We start from the raw sequence: 19,679 nt of genomic DNA on the forward strand, positions 1-19,679 counted from the left end.
AATGAAATAGATGTAATCAAGTATACTAATATCTCCTTAGGGTAGTTCCTACAAAAGTTCCAAATGATGGAATTTGTTAAATTAGGTAGATTGGTAATCGGTTTCCCATTATGGAAAAATGTAACTGGAGATGGTACAAAAAGCGTGCGGTAAAAGTTAGGACACACGGCTTGAGTTTCCAGAAATTTAAAAGCTATATAAAGAAGAAGAACACAGTAGAAGACACTCTTTATAACAAGTTTAAATCCATATGAAATTGGTTTCCTTCTGCATAATCTGACAAAAAAATATTTTCGTCAAGATGTATCTGGTTTCATCTTGCATATTTTAACAACTAAATATGTTTTTCTCAAGATGTATCTGTTTTCATCATTTATATTGGATAAACTCAGGTACATCACAATCTAAAACTGGATGAAATAGTTTTCATCCTGCATATGAGTAAAATTCAGATACATCACAATTCAAACTAGATGAAACTAGTTTCATCCTGCACACTTTTAGGAAAATTTAGGTACATCACAGTCTAAAACTGAATGATTATGACCAAAATCCAGATACGTCACATTAAAACTGCAAATTTTAAGGAAAATCTAAATACATCACTATCTAAAACTAAATGAAACCAGTTTCATTATGCATATTCTGACGATAATCCAGGCACATTACAATTAAAACCGAATGAAACTAGTTTTATCCTGCAAAGTTAAAAGAAAATCTAGGTACATCACAGCCTAAAACTGAATGAAACCAGTTTCATCTTGTATATTAGGAAAAAAATATATTTTCCGGTAAGATGTATCTGGTTTCATCCTGCACATTCTCACATAGATATCTACTCTTTTCACGCACATTTTCTTCCTTAATTTTTCTTCATCTTCAAAGGCGCAACTGTATAATGATTTTCCAACTCTTTGTTTGCTGCCTTTTCAATAAAACAAAACTTTTTCTTCTCTTTAGTCCAAACAAGTGCATCTAGGTATATGAATTCAATCAATTTTTAAACTGGAATGTATACAGAGGCATCTAGGTATATGAATTCAATCAATTAAATAAATATTAATTTAATTATTAGGGCATTTGAAGAGAAAAAAACTGTTGAATATTGTGGTTGTGACGATTTTGTCGTTGTTGGTTGTGGAGGAAGACAATGGAGGAGTTTGATGCTGTTGATGATGGTGGTGGTGGTGTTTGTGTGGTTGGAGATGGTGGAGGGCGATAAGTTGATGATGTCGATAATGGTGGTGTTAATATTTGTGATTCCGGAGAAAGATAGTGGAGAAGATGATGTTGTTAATGGTGTTTCAGGAGGAGACATATTGAAGATATAACAGAGATGATAATGGAGAAGGAAGATATGCGTCGTACAGAAGCACTTTTGGAAAGAGAAAATAAACACGGGTTGTAATCATCCTTTTCAAAATTAGGTGGCTACTGTACATTTCACCCAGACTAATAGTCTACTCGTATTTTTCTGGTCAAATGACTCATTTTCTGTAAAATTTTCCCTCTTTAAAGAGGTTTTTTCATGAAAAAATCCTGGCAAAGGTAACTTGGTAATACCATCTTTTCTAATTTGTGAAGTTTATTCTCTTTCACGTTTTTGAAATGGGTTCCCAAATTCACCAGCCCTACCAAATGTCCGCAACAGCTTACAAAACTTTTTCTCACATAAGCAAGGCCAAAAAAAGGCAAACCCTGTGTGATTTTTGTGCAAATTTCAAGAAACTGGAATGAAATAGATGTAATCAAGTATACTAATATCTCTTTAGGGCAGTTCCTATGAAAGTTCCAAATGATGGAATTTGTTCAGTTAGTTAGATTGGTAATCGGTTTCCCATTATGGAAAAATGTAACTGGAGATGGTACAAAAAGCGTGCCGTAAAAGTTAGGACACGCGGCTTGAGTTTGCAGAAATTTAAAAGCTATATAAAGAACAAGAACACAGTAGAAGACACTCTTCATAACAAGTTTAAATCCATATGAAATTGGTTTCCTTCTGCATAATCTGACAAACAAATATTTTCGTCAAGATGTATCTTGTTTCATCTTGCATATTTTAACAACTAAATATGTGTTTTCTCAGGATGTATCTGTTTTCATCATATATATTGGATAAACTCAGGTACATCACAGTCTAAAACTGGATGAAATAGTTTTCATCCTGCATATGAGGAAAATTCAGATACATCACAATTCAAACTAGATGAAACTGGTTTCATCCTGCACACTTTTAGGAAAATTTAGGTACATCACAGTCTAAAACTGAATGATTATGACAAAAATCCAGATACGTCACATAAAACTGTAAATTTTAAGGAAAATCTAAATACATCACTATCTAAAACTAAATGAAACCAGTTTCATTATGCATATTCTGACGATAATCCAGGCACATTACAGTTAAAACCGGATGAAACTAGTTTTATCCTGCAAAGTTAAAAGAAAATCTAGGTACATCACAGCCTAAAACTGAATGAAACCAGTTTCATCTTGTATATTAGGAAAAAAAATATTTTCCAGTAAGATGTATCTGGTTTCATCCTGCACATTCTCACATAGATATCTACTCTTTTCACGCACATTTTCTTCCTTAATTTTTCTTCATCTTCAAAGGCGCAACTGTATAATGATTTTTCAACGCTTTTATTGGTGCCTTTTCAATGAAACAAAACTTTTTCTTCTCTTTAGTCCAAACAAGTGCATCTAGGTATGGGAATTCAATCAATTTTGTAAACTGGATTGTATACAGAGGCATCTAGGTATATGAGTTCAATCAATTAAAGAAATCTTAATTTAATTATTAGGGCATTTGAATAGAACAAAAACTGTTAATTATTGTGGTGGTGACGATGGTGTCGTTGTTGGTTGTGGAGGAAGATAATGGAGGAGTTTGATGCTGTTGATGATGGTGGCGGTGGTGTTTGTGTGGTTGGAGATGGTGGAGAGTGATAAGTTGATGATGTCGATAATGGTGGTGTTAATATTTGTGATTCCGGAGAAAGGTAGTGGAGAAGATGATGTTGTTAATGGTGTTTCAGGAGGAGACATATTGAAGATATAGCAGAGATGATAATGGAGAAGGAAGATATGCGTTGTACAGAAGCACTTTTGGAAAGAGAAAATAAACACGGGTTATAATTATCCGTTTCAAAATTAGGTGGCTATTGTCCATTTCACCCAGACTAATAGTCTACTCGTACTTTTCTGGTCAAATGACTCATTTTCTGTAAAATTTTCCCTCTTTAAAGAGGTTTTTTCATGAAAAAATCCTGGCAAAGGTAACTTGGTAATACCATCTTTTCTAATTTGTGAAGTTTATTCTCTTTCACATTTTCGAAATGGGTTCCCAAATTCACCAGCCCTACCAAATGTCCGCAACCACTTACAGAACTTTTTCTCACATAAGCGAGGCCAAAAAAAGGCAAACCCTATGTGATTTTTGTGCAAATTTCAAGAAACTGGAATGAAATAGATGTAATCAAGCATACTAATATCTCCTTAGGGAAGTTCCTACGAAAGTTCCAAATGATGGAATTTGTTCAGTTAGGTAGATTGGTAATCGGTTTCCCATTATGGAAAAATGTAACTGGAGATGGTACAAAAAGCGTGCCGTAAAAGTTAGGACACGCGGCTTGAGTTTGCAGAAATTTAAAAGCTATATAAAGAACAAGAACACAGTAGAAGACACTCTTCATAACAAGTTTAAATCCATATGAAATTGGTTTCCTTCTGCATAATATGACAAACAAATATTTTCGTCAAGATGTATCTTGTTTCATCTTGCATATTTTAACAACTAAATATGTGTTTTCTCAGGATGTATCTGTTTTCATCATTTATATTGGATAAACTCAGGTACATCACAGTCTAAAACTGGATGAAATAGTTTTCATCCTGCATATGAGGAAAATTCAGATACATCACAATTCAAACTAGATGAAACTGGTTTCATCCTGCACACTTTTAGGAAAATTTAGGTACATCACAGTCTAAAACTAAATGATTATGACAAAAATCCAGATATGTCACATTAAAACTGCAAATTTTAAGGAAAATCTAAATACACCACTATCTAAAACTCTTAAGGAAAAAACCAGTTTCATTATGCATATTCTGACGATAATCCTGGCACATTACAGTTTAAACCGGATGAAACTAGTTTTATCCTTCAAAGTTAAAAAAAATCTAGGTACATAACAGCCTAAAACTGAATGAAACCAGTTTCATCTTGTATATTAGGAAAAAAATATATTTTCCATTAAGATGTATCTGGTTTCATCCTGCACATTCTCACATAGATATCTACTCTTTTCACGCACATTTTCTTCCTTAATTTTTCTTCATCTTCAAAGGTGCAACTGTATAATGATTTTTCAACTCTTTGTTTGCTGCCTTTTCAATAAAACAAAACTTTTTCTTCTCTTTAGTCCAAACAAGTGCATCTAGGTATAGGAATTCAATCAATTTTGTAAACTGGAATGTATACAGAGGCATCTAGGTATATGAATTCAATCAATTAAAGAAATCTTAATTTAATTATTAGGGAATTTGAAGAGAAAAAAAACTTTTGATTATTGTGGTGGTGACGATGGTGTCGTTGTTGGTTGTGGAGGAAGATAATGGAGGAGTTTGATGCTGTTGATGATGGTGGTGGTGGTGTTTGTGTGGTTGGAGATGGTGGAGAGCGATAAGTTGATGATGTCGATAATGGTGGTGTTAATATTTGTGATTCCGGAGAAAGATAGTGAAGAAGATGATGTTGTTAATGGTGTTTCAGGAGGAGACATATTGAAGATATAGCAGAGATGATAATGGAGAAGGAAGATATGCGTCGTACAGAAGCACTTTTGGAAAGAGAAAATAAACACGGGTTATAATTATCCGTTTCAAAATTAGATGGCTACTGTCCATTTCACCCAGACTAATAGTATACTCGTATTTTTCTGGTCAAATGACTCATTTTCTGTAAAATTTTCCCTCTTTAAAGAGGTTTTTTTATGAAAAAATCCTGACAAAGGTTACTTGGTAATACCATCTTTTCTAATTTGTGAAGTTTATTCTCTTTCGCGTTTTTGAAATGGGGTTCCCAAATTCACCAGCCCTACCAAATGTCCGCAACCACTTACAAAACTTTTTCTCACATAAACTAGGCCAAAAAAAGGCAAACCCTGTGTGATTTTTGTGCAAATTTCAAGAAACTGGAATGAAATAGATGTAATGAAGTATACTAATATCTCCTTAGGGCAGTTCCTATGAAAGTTCCAAATGATGGAATTTATTCAGTTAGGTAGATTGGTAATCGGTTTCCCATTATGGAAAAATGTAACTGGAGATGGTACAAAAGGCGTGCGGTAAAAGTTAGGACACGCGGCTTGAGTTTGCAGAAATTTAAAAGCTATATAAAGAAGAAGAACACCGTAGAAGACACTCTTCATAACAAGTTTAAATTCTTATGAAATTGGTTTCTTTCTGCATAATCTGACAAACAAATATTTCGTCAAGATGTATCTGATTTCATCTTGCATATTTTAACAATATGTTTTCTAACAGCTAGTTTTCCAAATGTTAAAATTTAACTACACTTTTGCCTCTACGAATCACACAATTTTCAAACACTCAAGTCACACCAAAATTCACTCTTCTCCTAAGCTTTTCTCCACCAAATCTCTTCTAATGGATATTATAGTCTTTTTAAATTTATATTTGAAACAAATTAAATCTCCAATTTATTTATTTTTTTGAAGCCAAAATTGAAGTCGTTATCCATACAGCATATTGGGATCAAAACCTGTTCCATTTGGGTATCAGTAGTAGCCGACTCTTTTTACATGTTTCAACACAAATAAATTAAGCTTTTCCTCGCCGAACAGATAGACTTGTTTCGATTGGAAGGACCACTCACCAGCCCGTTGCTATACAATAGGGAAATAAGTCATGTGTACTGACTCCGATCTTGTTATAGATATACGTACAGCAAATTATATTCCTTTGGTACTTCCATCGAAGCTACACGTAATAAAAAAGAACGCAACCTCAACAGTTGTATGCGGGTGCGGAAACAAGCATATCCAAAATGACGAAAGCACAATCAAAGGTCGTTTTCCCTATGTTCATGGTTCAATCATGTTCTTTGTCAATATGGGATGCATTATCATAACGCAGCACGATGCTGGTATGAACCACCTCCTAATTATTGTGTCTCTGGCCTCGATTTAATTTATTTATCCGCTTTGGTTAAAAGAAAATAAGGTTTAATTACTATAATTTGGATTATACTAGATCAGAAATGCTTGATATCCCAGGGTTTTATCCCGATGGCGATGGAATCCTATGAGAGAAGAGTTGTGACCCACTTTACCCGGCGCCTATCTCGATGATTGATAGAAGGGTTGCGTTCTTATCAGAAATTTTAACGCATAAATTCCGAGAGAAATGTGTGTAAGTATTGGAATTATTGCATCCGAGATAGGCCTATTTTTATGCATTGTGCAATTACATGCATACCGTCCATATATTTATTATTTATTCATCTTGGTTGAACACTAAATATTGTATGTGTTTACTTTTGTTCGTTATTTTTCAAGTTCGTTATTATTTATTCTCCCTTTATTTTTCAAGTTCGTTATATTATACCCTAAAAGGGTTTATCATTCCGAATTATTTTGAGGTTGTTGATTTGGTGTGGAATCGACTATCTAAGAATCACTTTTTAGGCTAGTCGAGCCCAGTTAAGAATCACTACACCGATTTTTGGATCCTCGAACTCCTCGACAAGAGATGTGGTTCAGGAATAAGTAAAACTTTTGATAGGTTAAATAATTGGCAGCTAGCACTTAAGCAGATGTCTTTTATTTCAAAAAATTAACCGTGCGGCCGGACCTATTCTAGCAAAATCAAATAAAACACCTTCGTATCAGAATATCGAGAGAGAGAGAAGTGGGGAGGGAGGGCCATATAATTTTCATTCTTTAAAAAAGAAAATAAAGGGGAAGGAAGATACTTTAGTATCAAACTTGCCTCATGAATCATGATTGATGTCGAAAATGTATATGTTTTGCTTGAATTGCAGTAGGTCGCATTACCTACTGGGAAAGTGTTCCTTATATATTAAGGATGCCCCTCCTCTAGCAAGCTATCAAATTGAATTGGCAGTACATCTTCAATCCTCTCCCTAGCTCTCTTGTCATCTCCATTTCAAATCGAAAACTTCGTCTTGGTTTAACATCTTAATGAAGTTTTCGGATTTGCTTTCATTATCACCATCTAATATCCTAAGATGGACTCCTACTGCAAGTCCAAGTAGTTCACCAGTAGTACCGCCACCAGTTTTTAGTCCTGAAATAAGTAGCTTTGCACATCATGATCAAGTAGAAGATGAATCTTTTGTGAGTCCTGCTCACCATCAGCAGCAGCAACAGCAGCTAGATAATTATGTTGAAGAACCTGCTAAAAACGATAATGTTGTTAATTCTTTAAGAGTCAGTGGCCATCGATCGAGCAAGAAAAAAAAATCAGAAGAAAACAAGAGTTCGTTTGTAATAGAAATAGAACCAAAATCTGAAGGTAGAACTGTTGTGTTGACATGGGAAGATTTATGCGTTCGTGTACCTTCATCGAGTAGCAAGGACAACGATAAAGCTATCATTGAAGGGCTAAATGGGTATGCTCAACCTGGTGAGATCTTAGCTATTATGGGTCCTTCTGGTTCTGGAAAATCAACTCTTCTTGATGCATTAGCAGGTAATTAGGCAATTTTTACTTGTTAAATTCAAGTTATATTATATCGTTGACTTATAATTGTCCAATTAATATAACTAATTATTAAAATGACAGAATCGGCGATGACGCCGTTCTTAATTAAACTTGGTGTGGCCATTGACTTGATTTCATGTTTTGCATAATCGTCCTTTGGATGCATGATTGTTGGCTACATTGAATTAAAACACTCCATTAATTATTTTTCTTGTTTTAAAGATGACATAATCCAAATTAAAAGAGACTACTTGTTGTGAATGCAGGGAGATTGGCCTCAAACACAAGGCAGTCGGGTCTGATACAAGTAAATGGTCGAAAACAAAGTCTTGCTTTTGGGACGTCGGTAAGAACAATAAGTTTTGATTCACCGGACCTTTTTCTACTCCTTTTGTCCCGTATATAAAGGGGGAGTTTTAAATTTTTGTACTCCCATTAGATAATAAACGGAATATCAGTTCCAAGAGGAATTTTTCTATATATGCCTTTATTTATTATACAAGGATAATTGTGTTGGGAGGTAAACAAAGGTTAAAAAAGGAAAGTAGATAGCTAGATATTTAGGAAATCAGGATAAATTCTCAATCTAAGAGATTTTGCAATATGTTGGGGGATGGGTATTTCTTCGCTGAATTTCAAATTCAGTCCCGTACAAATTCATAGTATTCACTTTAACAAGCAAATTTAAAATTTTATAGGCTTATGTAACTCAAGATGATACATTAACAATGACATTGACGGTCGAAGAAGCCGTATACTACTCTGCTTTACTTCAATTACCTGACTCTATGACAACATTGGAAAAGAAGGAGAGAGTAGAGACAACAATAAAGGATATGGGACTGTATGAAGCTCGGAATACAAGAATAGGAGGGTGGAGCGCCAAAGGGCTAAGCGGTGGACAAAAGCGAAGAGTGAGCATTTGTATAGAGATTTTAACACGTCCAAAACTTCTGTTTCTGGACGAACCTACAAGCGGCCTTGATAGTGCAGCATCTTACCATGTAATGAATAGAATTGTGAAGCTTTCGCAACAATATAGATTGACTGTTATTGCATCTATTCATCAACCGAGTAGTGAAGTCTTCAATCTCTTCGACAATCTTTGCCTACTTTCTTCTGGTAAAACAATTTACTTTGGTCCTGTTTCTGCAGCAAGTGAGGTAACATAAACAAGACTTGTTTTATCTATCTATAAATCTCATTGTTATTATCACATATTTAATTTCAATTTGTATTTATGTTGTTTTTCTATCCCGCAGTTTTTTGCATTGAATGGATTCCCTTGCCCAACTATAGGAAACCCATCAGATCATTACCTGAGAACTATCAACAAAGACTTTGATCAAGTAAGAATTTCTTAAAAATACATTGATGTTACAATTGTTATATATCCCAAATAACATCATCTCTGTCCCACAAAAACTAAAATAATCCTTTCCAGGACATCGAACAAGCAACTGGTGGTGAAGTAATAACAACAACTGAGGAAGCAATTTATAAACTTGTGGACTCATACAATTCATCACCAGTCCTCCAACAAGTCAAACAACGAGTATCGAGTTTATGCAAAGGGGTAATAATATAGTAACTAAGAACCCTTAGTTGTGAATGATATATAATAGGATCGTTTTGCTTATGAAACAACTTTCATCTTACAGGAAGGAAGTATCTTAGAAAAAGGAAGCCAAGCCAGCTTCTTAACACAATCAGTTGTTCTTACAAGAAGGTCTTTCGTGAACATGTACCGGGATTTAGGCTATTACTGGATACGGTTGGTAGCTTACATTGGACTAGGTGTTTGTATTGGTTCTATATTTTTCAGCATTGGCGGCAGTTTTGGTTCAATTCAGGTAAAGAGCCGAAACAACATCTTAAATTTCCACTATCTATAAACTAATTCTCTAAAATGAACACTCATATCTACTGGCATGGGTTTTAAATTTTGTAGGCCAGAGGCTCAGTACTTTTGTTTGTAGTTTCATTCTTAACTTTCATGGCAATTGGGGGATTCCCTTCTTTCGTGGAGGACATGAAGGTATGCATATATATATATATATATATATATATATATATATATATATATATATATATATATATATATATACACACGTATATGTGTGTGTACATCTTTGTTTCTTAGTTTTCACCTAAATTTTTAATTTTCTTTTCATCTTTTGAAATTCAGATCTTCGGACGAGAAAGATTAAATGGTCATTACGGTGTTACAGCATTTGTTGTGGGAAATACACTATCTTCAATTCCATACTTGCTCATGATCTCACTGATACCAGCAGTCTTTGCTTATTACCTAGTTGGTCTCCACAAAGGATATGAACATTTTCTCTTCTTTGCTTTATTACTTTTCATTTGCATGATGTTGGTTGAGAGCTTAATGATGGTTGTTGCAAGTATAGTACCCGATTTTCTGATGGGTGTTATTGTCGGAGCTGGAATTCAAGGGGCCATGATACTAAATGCTGGATTCTTCAGGCTACCAAATGATCTTCCAAAACCATTGTGGAAATACCCAATGTACTACATTTCCTTTCACCGGTACGCAAACGAAGGGTTCTACAAAAACGAATTCCAAGGACTTCAGTTCCCTAATAATCAAGTAGGAGGATCATTAACGATGAGCGGTGAAGAAGTTTTGAAAAATATTTGGCAAATGCCAACGGGCTACTCAAAATGGGTTGATCTTGCTGTTCTATCTGGAATGGTGGTTCTATATAGACTAATATTTTTTAGCATTATCAAGTTGTCTGAAAAAAAAAAATCCTCGAGTTGTCTGAAATGATGCAATCCATTGTAAGACAACGCAGTGTTCTAAATGCATTATGTGTTTTTGTTTTTCTATTCATTAAAACAAGACGGCGATTAGTGCAACTTTTCTCTTGGAAAAGTATAAACATAACGTTCTGAAGTCTTTTAGAGCTCACTTTGGGACCTTCAAATTTGGCATGTTATTCTCATAACTTATGTTATCTCCACTAAAAAAGACCTATGAAGATTCAGATCGATATCGTTTTCAATTGAAATTCTAGAAAGAAAAAATTAGTGTTTCAATTTAGAGAAATCCCAATTAATGGTAGCTATATAAACACAGAAGGAACCAAGGGAAGAGTTATCTGATCGACCTAATCGGTTCATCAAGGAAAAAAATTAAAATTTGTTGATGAAAAACAACCAGGTGAACTAGTTACAAACCCGGATCAGTCAGCTGGTTCACCAGTTGGACCGGCCGGTTTACCCGATTTATCAGTTTAATTTAACACATTTTTTGTGGAAATTGGTGGATCAATGGTGACTCAACCTATTTTTTCTACTGGTTTAGTGTGTTTCTGGTTGGACCAATCGGTCCGGTTCTGAAAACACTATTTATGACATGTTTAATGCTCTATTGAGAAGGAAACTCAATTTATCAGTTTACTGGTTGGACCGGCCGGTTTATCCGATTATCGGTTTAATTTAACACGTTTTTGGTGGAAATTGGTGGGTCAATGGTGACTCTAACCATTTTTTCTAATGGTTTAGTGTGTTTCTGGTTGGACCAGCCGGTCCGGTTCTGAAAACACTGTTTATGACATGTTTAATGCTCTATTAAGAAGGAAACTCATTACTAATAGCCATTACTTGAGCAGGGCCTTGATGATCCGTAAATATCTCTAGGCACTCACCACCAACCTCCACCAACCTCCACCAATTTCGTCTTTTATGATGCGTACTAAGTTATTTTTTATCTAACTTATGTCAAAGTACTCCTCCTTATCATTTTTTTTAAGTTCCATTTGGATCTCTTCTATTGCTCCATCCGTTTGACTTCTCCGTTCTTGCAATTATTGCATAAAATTATTTTTAATATACCCTTGATCCATCCTCCTGCCGTCAGAGATATAAACACCCAAAATTTGATACCTCCTCTACCATTTTCCTCAGTTTTTATCACATCTCTATTCACATCTTGATTTTTGTGAGATTAAAGGATTTCACGTAGATTTGGAAGAATTTCCTATCACTAATTTGTTTATTAATTTGCAAGTTGATTCGTAGAAAACCGACCTATTTTATTATCGGGTCTGATTCCAGGCCCATTAAATTAGGATCGGACCTGATAAAAAAACAGGTTCGTGATAGGTGTCTAAAACACCTTAATATTTATCTATTGTTTATGCTTTCTTCGGTAAGTTTTTTTGTAAATTATGTATCTTATGTTTGTTTTTGAGTGTTTAGGTACTTATGAGTCATTTGAAACAAAAGAGAAAGAAACGTCACTTAAAAGGTAAAAAGATGCAAATGTTGTTGGAGGCGAAACTATTTCTCATTATTTGTTTTTATTTCTTCATCCCTATCTGAAAAGCATGTCAGTTTTAGTGATGCAAATTATTGCCTGAAAAGTATAACAACTTTAGTGAGGAAGAGACATTAAAGAGAAGAAGTGAATATGAGAAGTAAGAAACGGATGTTGTTGGTGGAAGAATTCGAGGAAGGAAAAGCGTCGGAATGGAGCATAGAAATTAAAGCTCGTGCCAACAAATGCTTGCCATCATGGGCTGGCAAGTCTCCAAGCTGCAGACAAAGGGAATCAACAAGGCACTATGTTTACATTGCATGGCTAGTTCACACATGTGCAGGTGAAATGGGCTTAATAACTGATGTGTAGCCCGTTCAATGCAGAGAGGTCATAAACAGATAGTAGATTTCACCACCACGACACTACACATGTGCAGCTGAAGAGGAGAAAAATTTGGCCTCAATAGAGACCCAGTATTCTTTTCTTTTGTCACCGGTTAACAAACAAAGAAGGGGATCTGGTTGTTGTTGCCGCACCGTCGACCTAGCCAAGCAGCGGCGTTATAGCTTTTCTCCATGGATCAAGACCCTTACCTGAAGCTGAGATGAAGAAGGAAAAATGGAGTGAATATGCTGGCGTTCTGAACCGGAAAAAGAGAAGAAATTGAGCTGAAATTCAGTTGGAAATGTGTTGTTGTTGTGTCTGATTTTGGGGAGTATACAATGGGTGTTTGCCAGGGTCCATCAAGGGATTTTGAATCTCAACCTTACAGGCTAAAATGAGTTCGAACTGATGTTTGAATCAGTGGTTCGAGTGTGTGCTAGTTAGAGCTCAGGTTGATGGCAGAATTGTTGGTTTGTTTGAAGACGTAAACCAGATGAATGGGGTGGAATTGAAGCTGTTGTTGCGATGGCTGAATCATGGAGCTGAGGTCTGAAATTGGGGAAAATTTGTGTACGGAAATCAGCGACAAAGAGGAGGATTTCAAGTAGTTTCTGCTGACAAGAACGACGAAGGGTGTAGCTCAAATTACAGGCTAAATTGGTTCGATTCGGAGGAGATATGGCGAGTTCTTGAGCTGAATTACAGCTGTAATAGGTTGCTGCTACAACCAAACTGATGGATTGTTCTACAGGGTTTTGAGTTCAAATTGTAATCGTGGTGATTTAAGGTCAGGTTTGAAGCTGAGAATTGGTTGTTGCTGTCAAGAGTTATGAGACATCTACAAAGGGAAGAACTAAAGCTGTGTTCTGGTGGTTGTAGTTCAATTTGCAGGGTTGATTTGGGTATCGAAATGTGGTTGCTGTTTGGTGAAGATGTCAGTGGAATTGAGGATTGTTCATGAGCAGAAGCAATGGGTTTTTGAGAGCACATTGACTGCAACAGACACAGCATATGTTCGAGAGATGGGTTTAGCAACAGCAGATTTCCATGAATTCAGTGAATCAGGTGAGTGTTTACAAGAGTTGAACAGATGCAACTGGTTGCAGTATACATGGTCTTGAGGCGAGGACAATGGTGACTACTGGTGATGCTGGCAGTGAATGGAGTTAGAAGTAAATGGTTAGTTGGTTCAAGTTCTGGAGCGCAACTTCAGCTGAAATATGATGTTGCTGGACTGTTTCACAGGGTTTCTGGTGGGATGATTTTTGCAGACTGAACTGGCTCGGTTTTGAGGAGATACTGCAAGTTGTTGAGCTAAATTTCAGCTGTAGTTCGTGAGATTTTGGTCATGGTTTTATGTAGAAGATTAGGCAAAGAACTGCAATTGTTGCTGTCCAATTTGGGAGCTGTGTTGGAAGGGTTTTGATGTTCATCTGCCAAGGATTCGAAATGGTCTCAATTGAGCGAAACAAACAAAACTGTATCTCAAGTGTGCTGGGTTTGGAGTTGAACTGGGTTTGTATGGATAAAGAAATGGCTTGCACTGTGGTGGTTTTGAGAGATGTTTGAAGCTTGGGAGGACACGGCAGTAGTAACTTGAAATAAAGGGCAGTTCAGGCAAGCAAGGAATGAGGCTGTGCAGGGTAGTCTGGTGAATGTTTGGCATTGGATTGGACCGGATTTAGGAGCTTACAAGGACAGGAAACTTGAGTACCAATCAGTCTCGGCATTGGATAGATCTTGGGTCCGTGAAAACTTCTACGAAGTGGTGCTGTTGCAGTTGGTTGACAGAGATGAATGGATATGATTGGGGCCATTTTAGTATTTGTGTATGCCAATAAGTCAGTCAAGAGAAGGTCACGACTTTGCAAGAGCATAAAAGGATATAAGAAGCCGCAAAAGCAGCAGAAACCCTACCCTGGATATCACCCTTTTGGCGCCCCTGAAATGCTGGAGAAAAGTTCTGTGAGAGTAACAACAACAGCAACTTTGGTTGCTGTTTTGGTTTAATCTAAACTTCTTCTTTTAAACATCATTAAGCCATAAACCTTATTTTTGAGAACATATGATTATGAGTAGCTAAACCTATTTTTTGATTAGGGGCTATTTCAAAGGCCGGAATATGAACGTATTGATATGAAATAACTTCTTCTTGCGCCATTATTTCTGTTATTGTTTGATTTCTACCATGCCAATAATGCTTATGAGTTATGTGTTAATTGTTTAAGTTCGAAATTGAATGATTGATGCATATTTCTATTGCTAGTTTAGATTTTCTTCTACCCGTAATTGTCTAGAGAAGATAAACACAAGTAGCGATATATGGGTATTGATTATGGGACTTTGTTAAGTACCCATACGTAGAAATTGACACTATTAGGTGATTCAAGCTTTTGAATTCATCACTAGGAGCAACCTTATCTCACAAAACTTAGAGCATTTGTTTAAGTCACACCTAGAAAGCGTACTTCTAGGAAACTTGGCAAGTAGAATCCGGTAGTCGAGCGCTGCCGTATCCGGTGAGCTTAGGGGATAATAACGGGAAAGTTGAGCGTACTAATTATCCTAGGGTTGTTAGTAACGAGATAATGCGAAGAACGTAGTTATATGTCGCTTTGGTTTATATTTCGTGGTCGAGAATGAATCCTTAATCAATTCCATCTCATATTTGAATACAATTTACAATTTTCATAATTTTCTACAACAAAATAATCTTGCTAAGAGTATTTGCATAACAACTTTTGCTTAACACACCTCCCTTGGGACGATCCTACTTCCATATATTACTTGCTAGTGTAAAGAGAAGTAGAAAAATATTATTTACGAGTTGACACCTCGTCAGTTCGCGTCCTAATTTAGTGGTCCTGGAACCAAACCCGATAAAAATCTTGATACCCGTCGGGTATCCGGTAGGTCTATGAGAATCAATTAAATTTTTTGCCAAGTTTCTTTTATCTTTTTCGTGTTGGCTTGAATCTAATAATTTCCCATATAAATTTATTACTCCCTCTCTTTTGAAATAAGAGGCTGGTTTCATGTGTAATTTATACATGAAACCAGCATAATATTTTGAAGCGGAGGTAGTATTATATATATATACAAATATTGTAATTGAAAATTAGATCTTGTTAGCATAATGTGAATTGTGTCAATCACATGTGACCGTGACGGTTTTGTTAGTTAGTCTTTTGTGTCTGCCAGTCATAGTTTGGTCTTGGTTAAGGGGCAGTCATGTTGACTGAGCCTCTTTTTCCTCTTGTCTGTACAAATATGTCATGTCTCTCCATGAATGGTGACATTGTTCTTGACAACTTATCTTTTATGACCATTGTTTTCAGACCCAGACTGGATATCAGAACGGTAAAAGTCACTAGATCAGGTTCTGATGGTTCAACCGGAATTACTGGGTGAGTCAAAATAACATTCTATGACTTATCTAATTTACTTTTACAATAACTAAGTAGTTGGTCTCTTGTTTCAAGTATAGAAAAAATTGAAAATCTCTCAATGAAACCTTTTCTAATCAGGTACCCTAAGTTATCTCTACTACTACAATCAATGGGTTATGTTTAATCACCTTGGTGAGAAAATTCCATACTCTTTTTCACAATGACCCTCAACAGTATCAATTCCTGATATTCATCGGGTATATCGAAAATCATCTTCTTCATTTCTTCAAACTTTCCTCATTTTTCATCTGTAACGTTTCTTCACAATCATCATCCTAAACTTTGATTTGATTTCATTTTTTAATTTTCTTATAGCAAGACCTAAAAGCGATTGTAGTTATCTCCACTAAAAAAGACCTATAATTTTCATGAAGATTCAGATCCATATCGTTTTCAATTGAAATTATAGAAAGTAAAATTAATATTTCAATTTAGTAAAAATACCAATTTATGGTAGCTATATAAACACAGAAGGAACCAAGGAAAGCGTTATCTAATCGACCTAATCGGTTCATCAAGGAAAAAAATTAAAATTTCCTGATGCAAAAGCAACCGAGTGAACTAGTTACAAACCCAGGAGGGTCAGATGGTTTATTGGTTGGCCAGCAGGTTTACCTGATTTATCAGTTTAACTTAATACGTATTTGGTGGAAATTGGTGGGTCAATGGTGATCCAACCTATTTTTCTACTGGTTCAATGTGTTTCCGGTTGGACCAGCTGGTCTGGTTCTGAAAACAGTTTTTATGACATGTTTAATGTTGTATTGAGAAGGAAGTTCATTACTAACATGAATCACTTGAGTAGAGCCTCGACGATCCATAAATATTTTTAGACACTCCTCTTTAATACTCCAACGACCTCCATCATTTTCTTCTTTTAGGATGCATACCAATGTAGTCAATATCGGCCGTATCGGCCGATATATCGGGGATATTTCGGATATCGGCCCAGAACGATACCATAAGAAGGATATCGGGGATACGATATTCTCCCGATAATATTGGCCGTATCGGTCGAATATCGGCCGTTTCGGTCAAATATCGTCTGTATCGGTCGATACGAAATTTTCCTACATTTCCCGATATGAGACGGTATTGGTCGTTTTCTATAAAGTTTAAGGGTAATTTTGGCGAAGAAAGTCTTCCAGGTGGTAGTAGAGGTGCATGTAGCTCTCGAAGCAAGTTACTAAAGTTACTCTTTTGTTTTTTTGATAAAATTGATGTTATCTATTATATCTTATCCGAAAATGTGTGGAGAAAATGTTTAATATAAAATCATAGTCTCTAAATCTAGAACCGATATTATACCCATATTTCAACGATAATATCCCCGATATAAAATCGTACCAGTGTATCGGTCCCGGCCGAGATGAACCGATATCCGATATTAACTACATTGATGCATACTAAGTTATTCCTTTATCTAACTTATTTTAAAGTAGTCCTCCTAGTCATTCTATTTAGGTCCCATTTGGATCTCTTCTATTACCCCATCCATTTGACTTCTCCTTTCTTGCAATTATTTTGTAAAATTATTTTCAATATACCCTTGATCCATCCTCCTGCCCTCAGAGATATAAGCACCCAAAATTTGAGACCTCTTCTACCTTTTTCCTGAGCTTTTATCGCATCTTTATTCCCATCTTGATTTTTGTTAGATTAAAGGATTTCCAGTCGATTTAGAAGAATTTCCTATCACTAATTTGTTTATTAATTTACGAGTTGATTCAGACAAATCCGATCTGTTTTTTTATCGGGTTTGATTCCAGGCCCGCTAAATTAGGACCCGATCGCTTCCTAATTTAGTGGTCCCGGAACCAAACCAGATAAAAATCTGGATACCTGCCGGGTATCCGGTAAGTTTATGAGAATCAATTATATTTTTTTTTAAGTTTTTTTTATCTTCTTCATATTGGCTTGAATCTAATAATTTTCCAAATAAATTTATTACTCCCTTCGTTTCAAAATAATAGGCTGGTTTCATATATACACGAAACCATCCTAGTTTTCTGAAACAGAGGTAGTATTATATCTATATAAATAGTCTAATCTAATTGAAAATTAGATCTTGTTAGCACATGTTATCTGTGTCAATCACATGTGATAGTGACAGTTTTGTTAGTTAGTCTTTTGTGTCTGCCAGTCATAGTTTGGTCTTGGTTAAGGGGAAGTCATGTTGATTGAGTCTCTTCTTCCTCTTATATGTACAAATATGTCATGTCTTACCTTTTGATCTTAATCAAGGAAGATAATCAGAGCATTGTCCATCGACTTAGAGCGCTTGACATGGTATATCAGAGCATACCAAATCCTAATTTCAGAAGATTTCTTCGATCTGCATCTTTATTTTTAAAATTTCAAGTTTATTTAATAAATCACTTCTTATTTTATCCTTAAAAGGGAAATACAATATCGAATCCACCTTCAAAACCTTTAAAACTCAGCATTTCTCTCTTGTTAAGCTTAATTCAACAAATTTTGTGATACAGAAGTCTCATATCGTTCCTATACTATGAAGCTTCAATTTGTACAAATATGTTGGCGGTTCCAGTCTGGAACCACTTGAATTTATTCGTGATCCTGTTATTCGAGCTCCAATATAAAATTTTAGCGTATCTACAATGGATCCAACAAGATCAACTTATTCTTTCATGGACTCTCTCGTGTTTATCTGATGAAACTCATCTTTATGTTCTTGGTTGTACCACAACTCTAAATGTATGGAAAAATTTGGAGAATAATTACAATTTTACATTCGAATTTCGTCAAATGTAGTTAAAGAATGTTCTCCAACATCTAAAGAAGGCATGTGCATCAACGTAAGCTTACGTTAGTCGTGCCAATTACATTCATTGCTCATCAGCTTTCGCAAATAACAAAAGTAGACCTATTCTTGATGAAGATATTGTCTTAAATGGTTCGCCTTCTGAATTCGTTGTTAATCAATAATCAACATACTTTCTTGTCTAGTTATGGTATTATACATAAAGTAAGTAGTCCTCGTGAACATCAGCAACATGGTAAAGCAGCGAGAAAGCACATGCATATTGTTGAGACAAGACTTGTATTAGTGAATCATGCTTTTATGCCTCTTCATACTGGTCTTATGCCTTTGAGACTGCCAACTACTTGATCAACAGATTTCCTACACCAGTTTTGGGTAACTCTACTCCTCTTGAGACTGCTTAGTCTTTTTCTCCAGATTACGCTCTAAAAAAATGGTTGAGCATTTTATCCATGTCTTAGGCCCTATAACAGAAATAAGTTGAAGAATATGTTTGTGAAATGTCTCTTTCTAGGGTATAACGCTAGGCATACAAGATACATGTATGCCTCAATCCATTTACTAATAAGATCATTATTTATAGAAATGTGGTCTTTAATGAATCTAATTTTCCGTACAAAGTCATGTTTTATCCTTCTTTTGTTTCATCTTCTTCCATTACTTCCATGTCTCTTAATTGATTTTCCACCACACATTGACTCAACAACATTACCAGCACCTACACCACTTTCACCACCTCCATCTCCTCCACTATTTCCAATTCCTGTTGCAGAGATACATACAAATATTGACCAAAATGCCCCTGCGAGATTGCCAGTTTCTGAATTTATTTCTCATCCAATTCAAATAAGAATTAAAAATGGTATATTCAAATCCAAGTTTTCAGTGCCACTTCTTCTGAGGATTTAGAGACTCCCACTACTTTTTGCTGAGGCCAGTAAGAAACCAATTTGGAGAAAGTTCATTTATGAAGAGATTGATGCTTTGGTAGAAAAAGAGATATGGGAGTCAG

The 19,679-nt window shown here is 35.6% G+C and overlaps 1 protein-coding gene across 1 annotated transcript; it reads left to right on the forward strand.

The window, feature by feature from the left end:
- The first annotated feature begins 6,992 nt into the window (after positions 1-6,992).
- Positions 6,993-10,696, forward strand: LOC113283209 (ABC transporter G family member 11-like). The gene is made up of 8 exons (XM_026532393.1): positions 6,993-7,743; positions 8,022-8,101; positions 8,454-8,918; positions 9,018-9,104; positions 9,200-9,331; positions 9,417-9,608; positions 9,707-9,793; positions 9,944-10,696. The coding sequence occupies exons 1-8, from the start codon at positions 7,233-7,235 to the stop codon at positions 10,553-10,555; spliced, it is 2,166 nt and encodes a 721-aa protein (XP_026388178.1). The 5' UTR covers positions 6,993-7,232; the 3' UTR covers positions 10,556-10,696.
- Positions 10,697-19,679: the final 8,983 nt, after the last annotated feature.

This window comes from Papaver somniferum, chromosome 1 (assembly GCF_003573695.1).
Source record: "Papaver somniferum cultivar HN1 chromosome 1, ASM357369v1, whole genome shotgun sequence".
Lineage (NCBI taxonomy): Eukaryota > Viridiplantae > Streptophyta > Magnoliopsida > Ranunculales > Papaveraceae > Papaver > Papaver somniferum.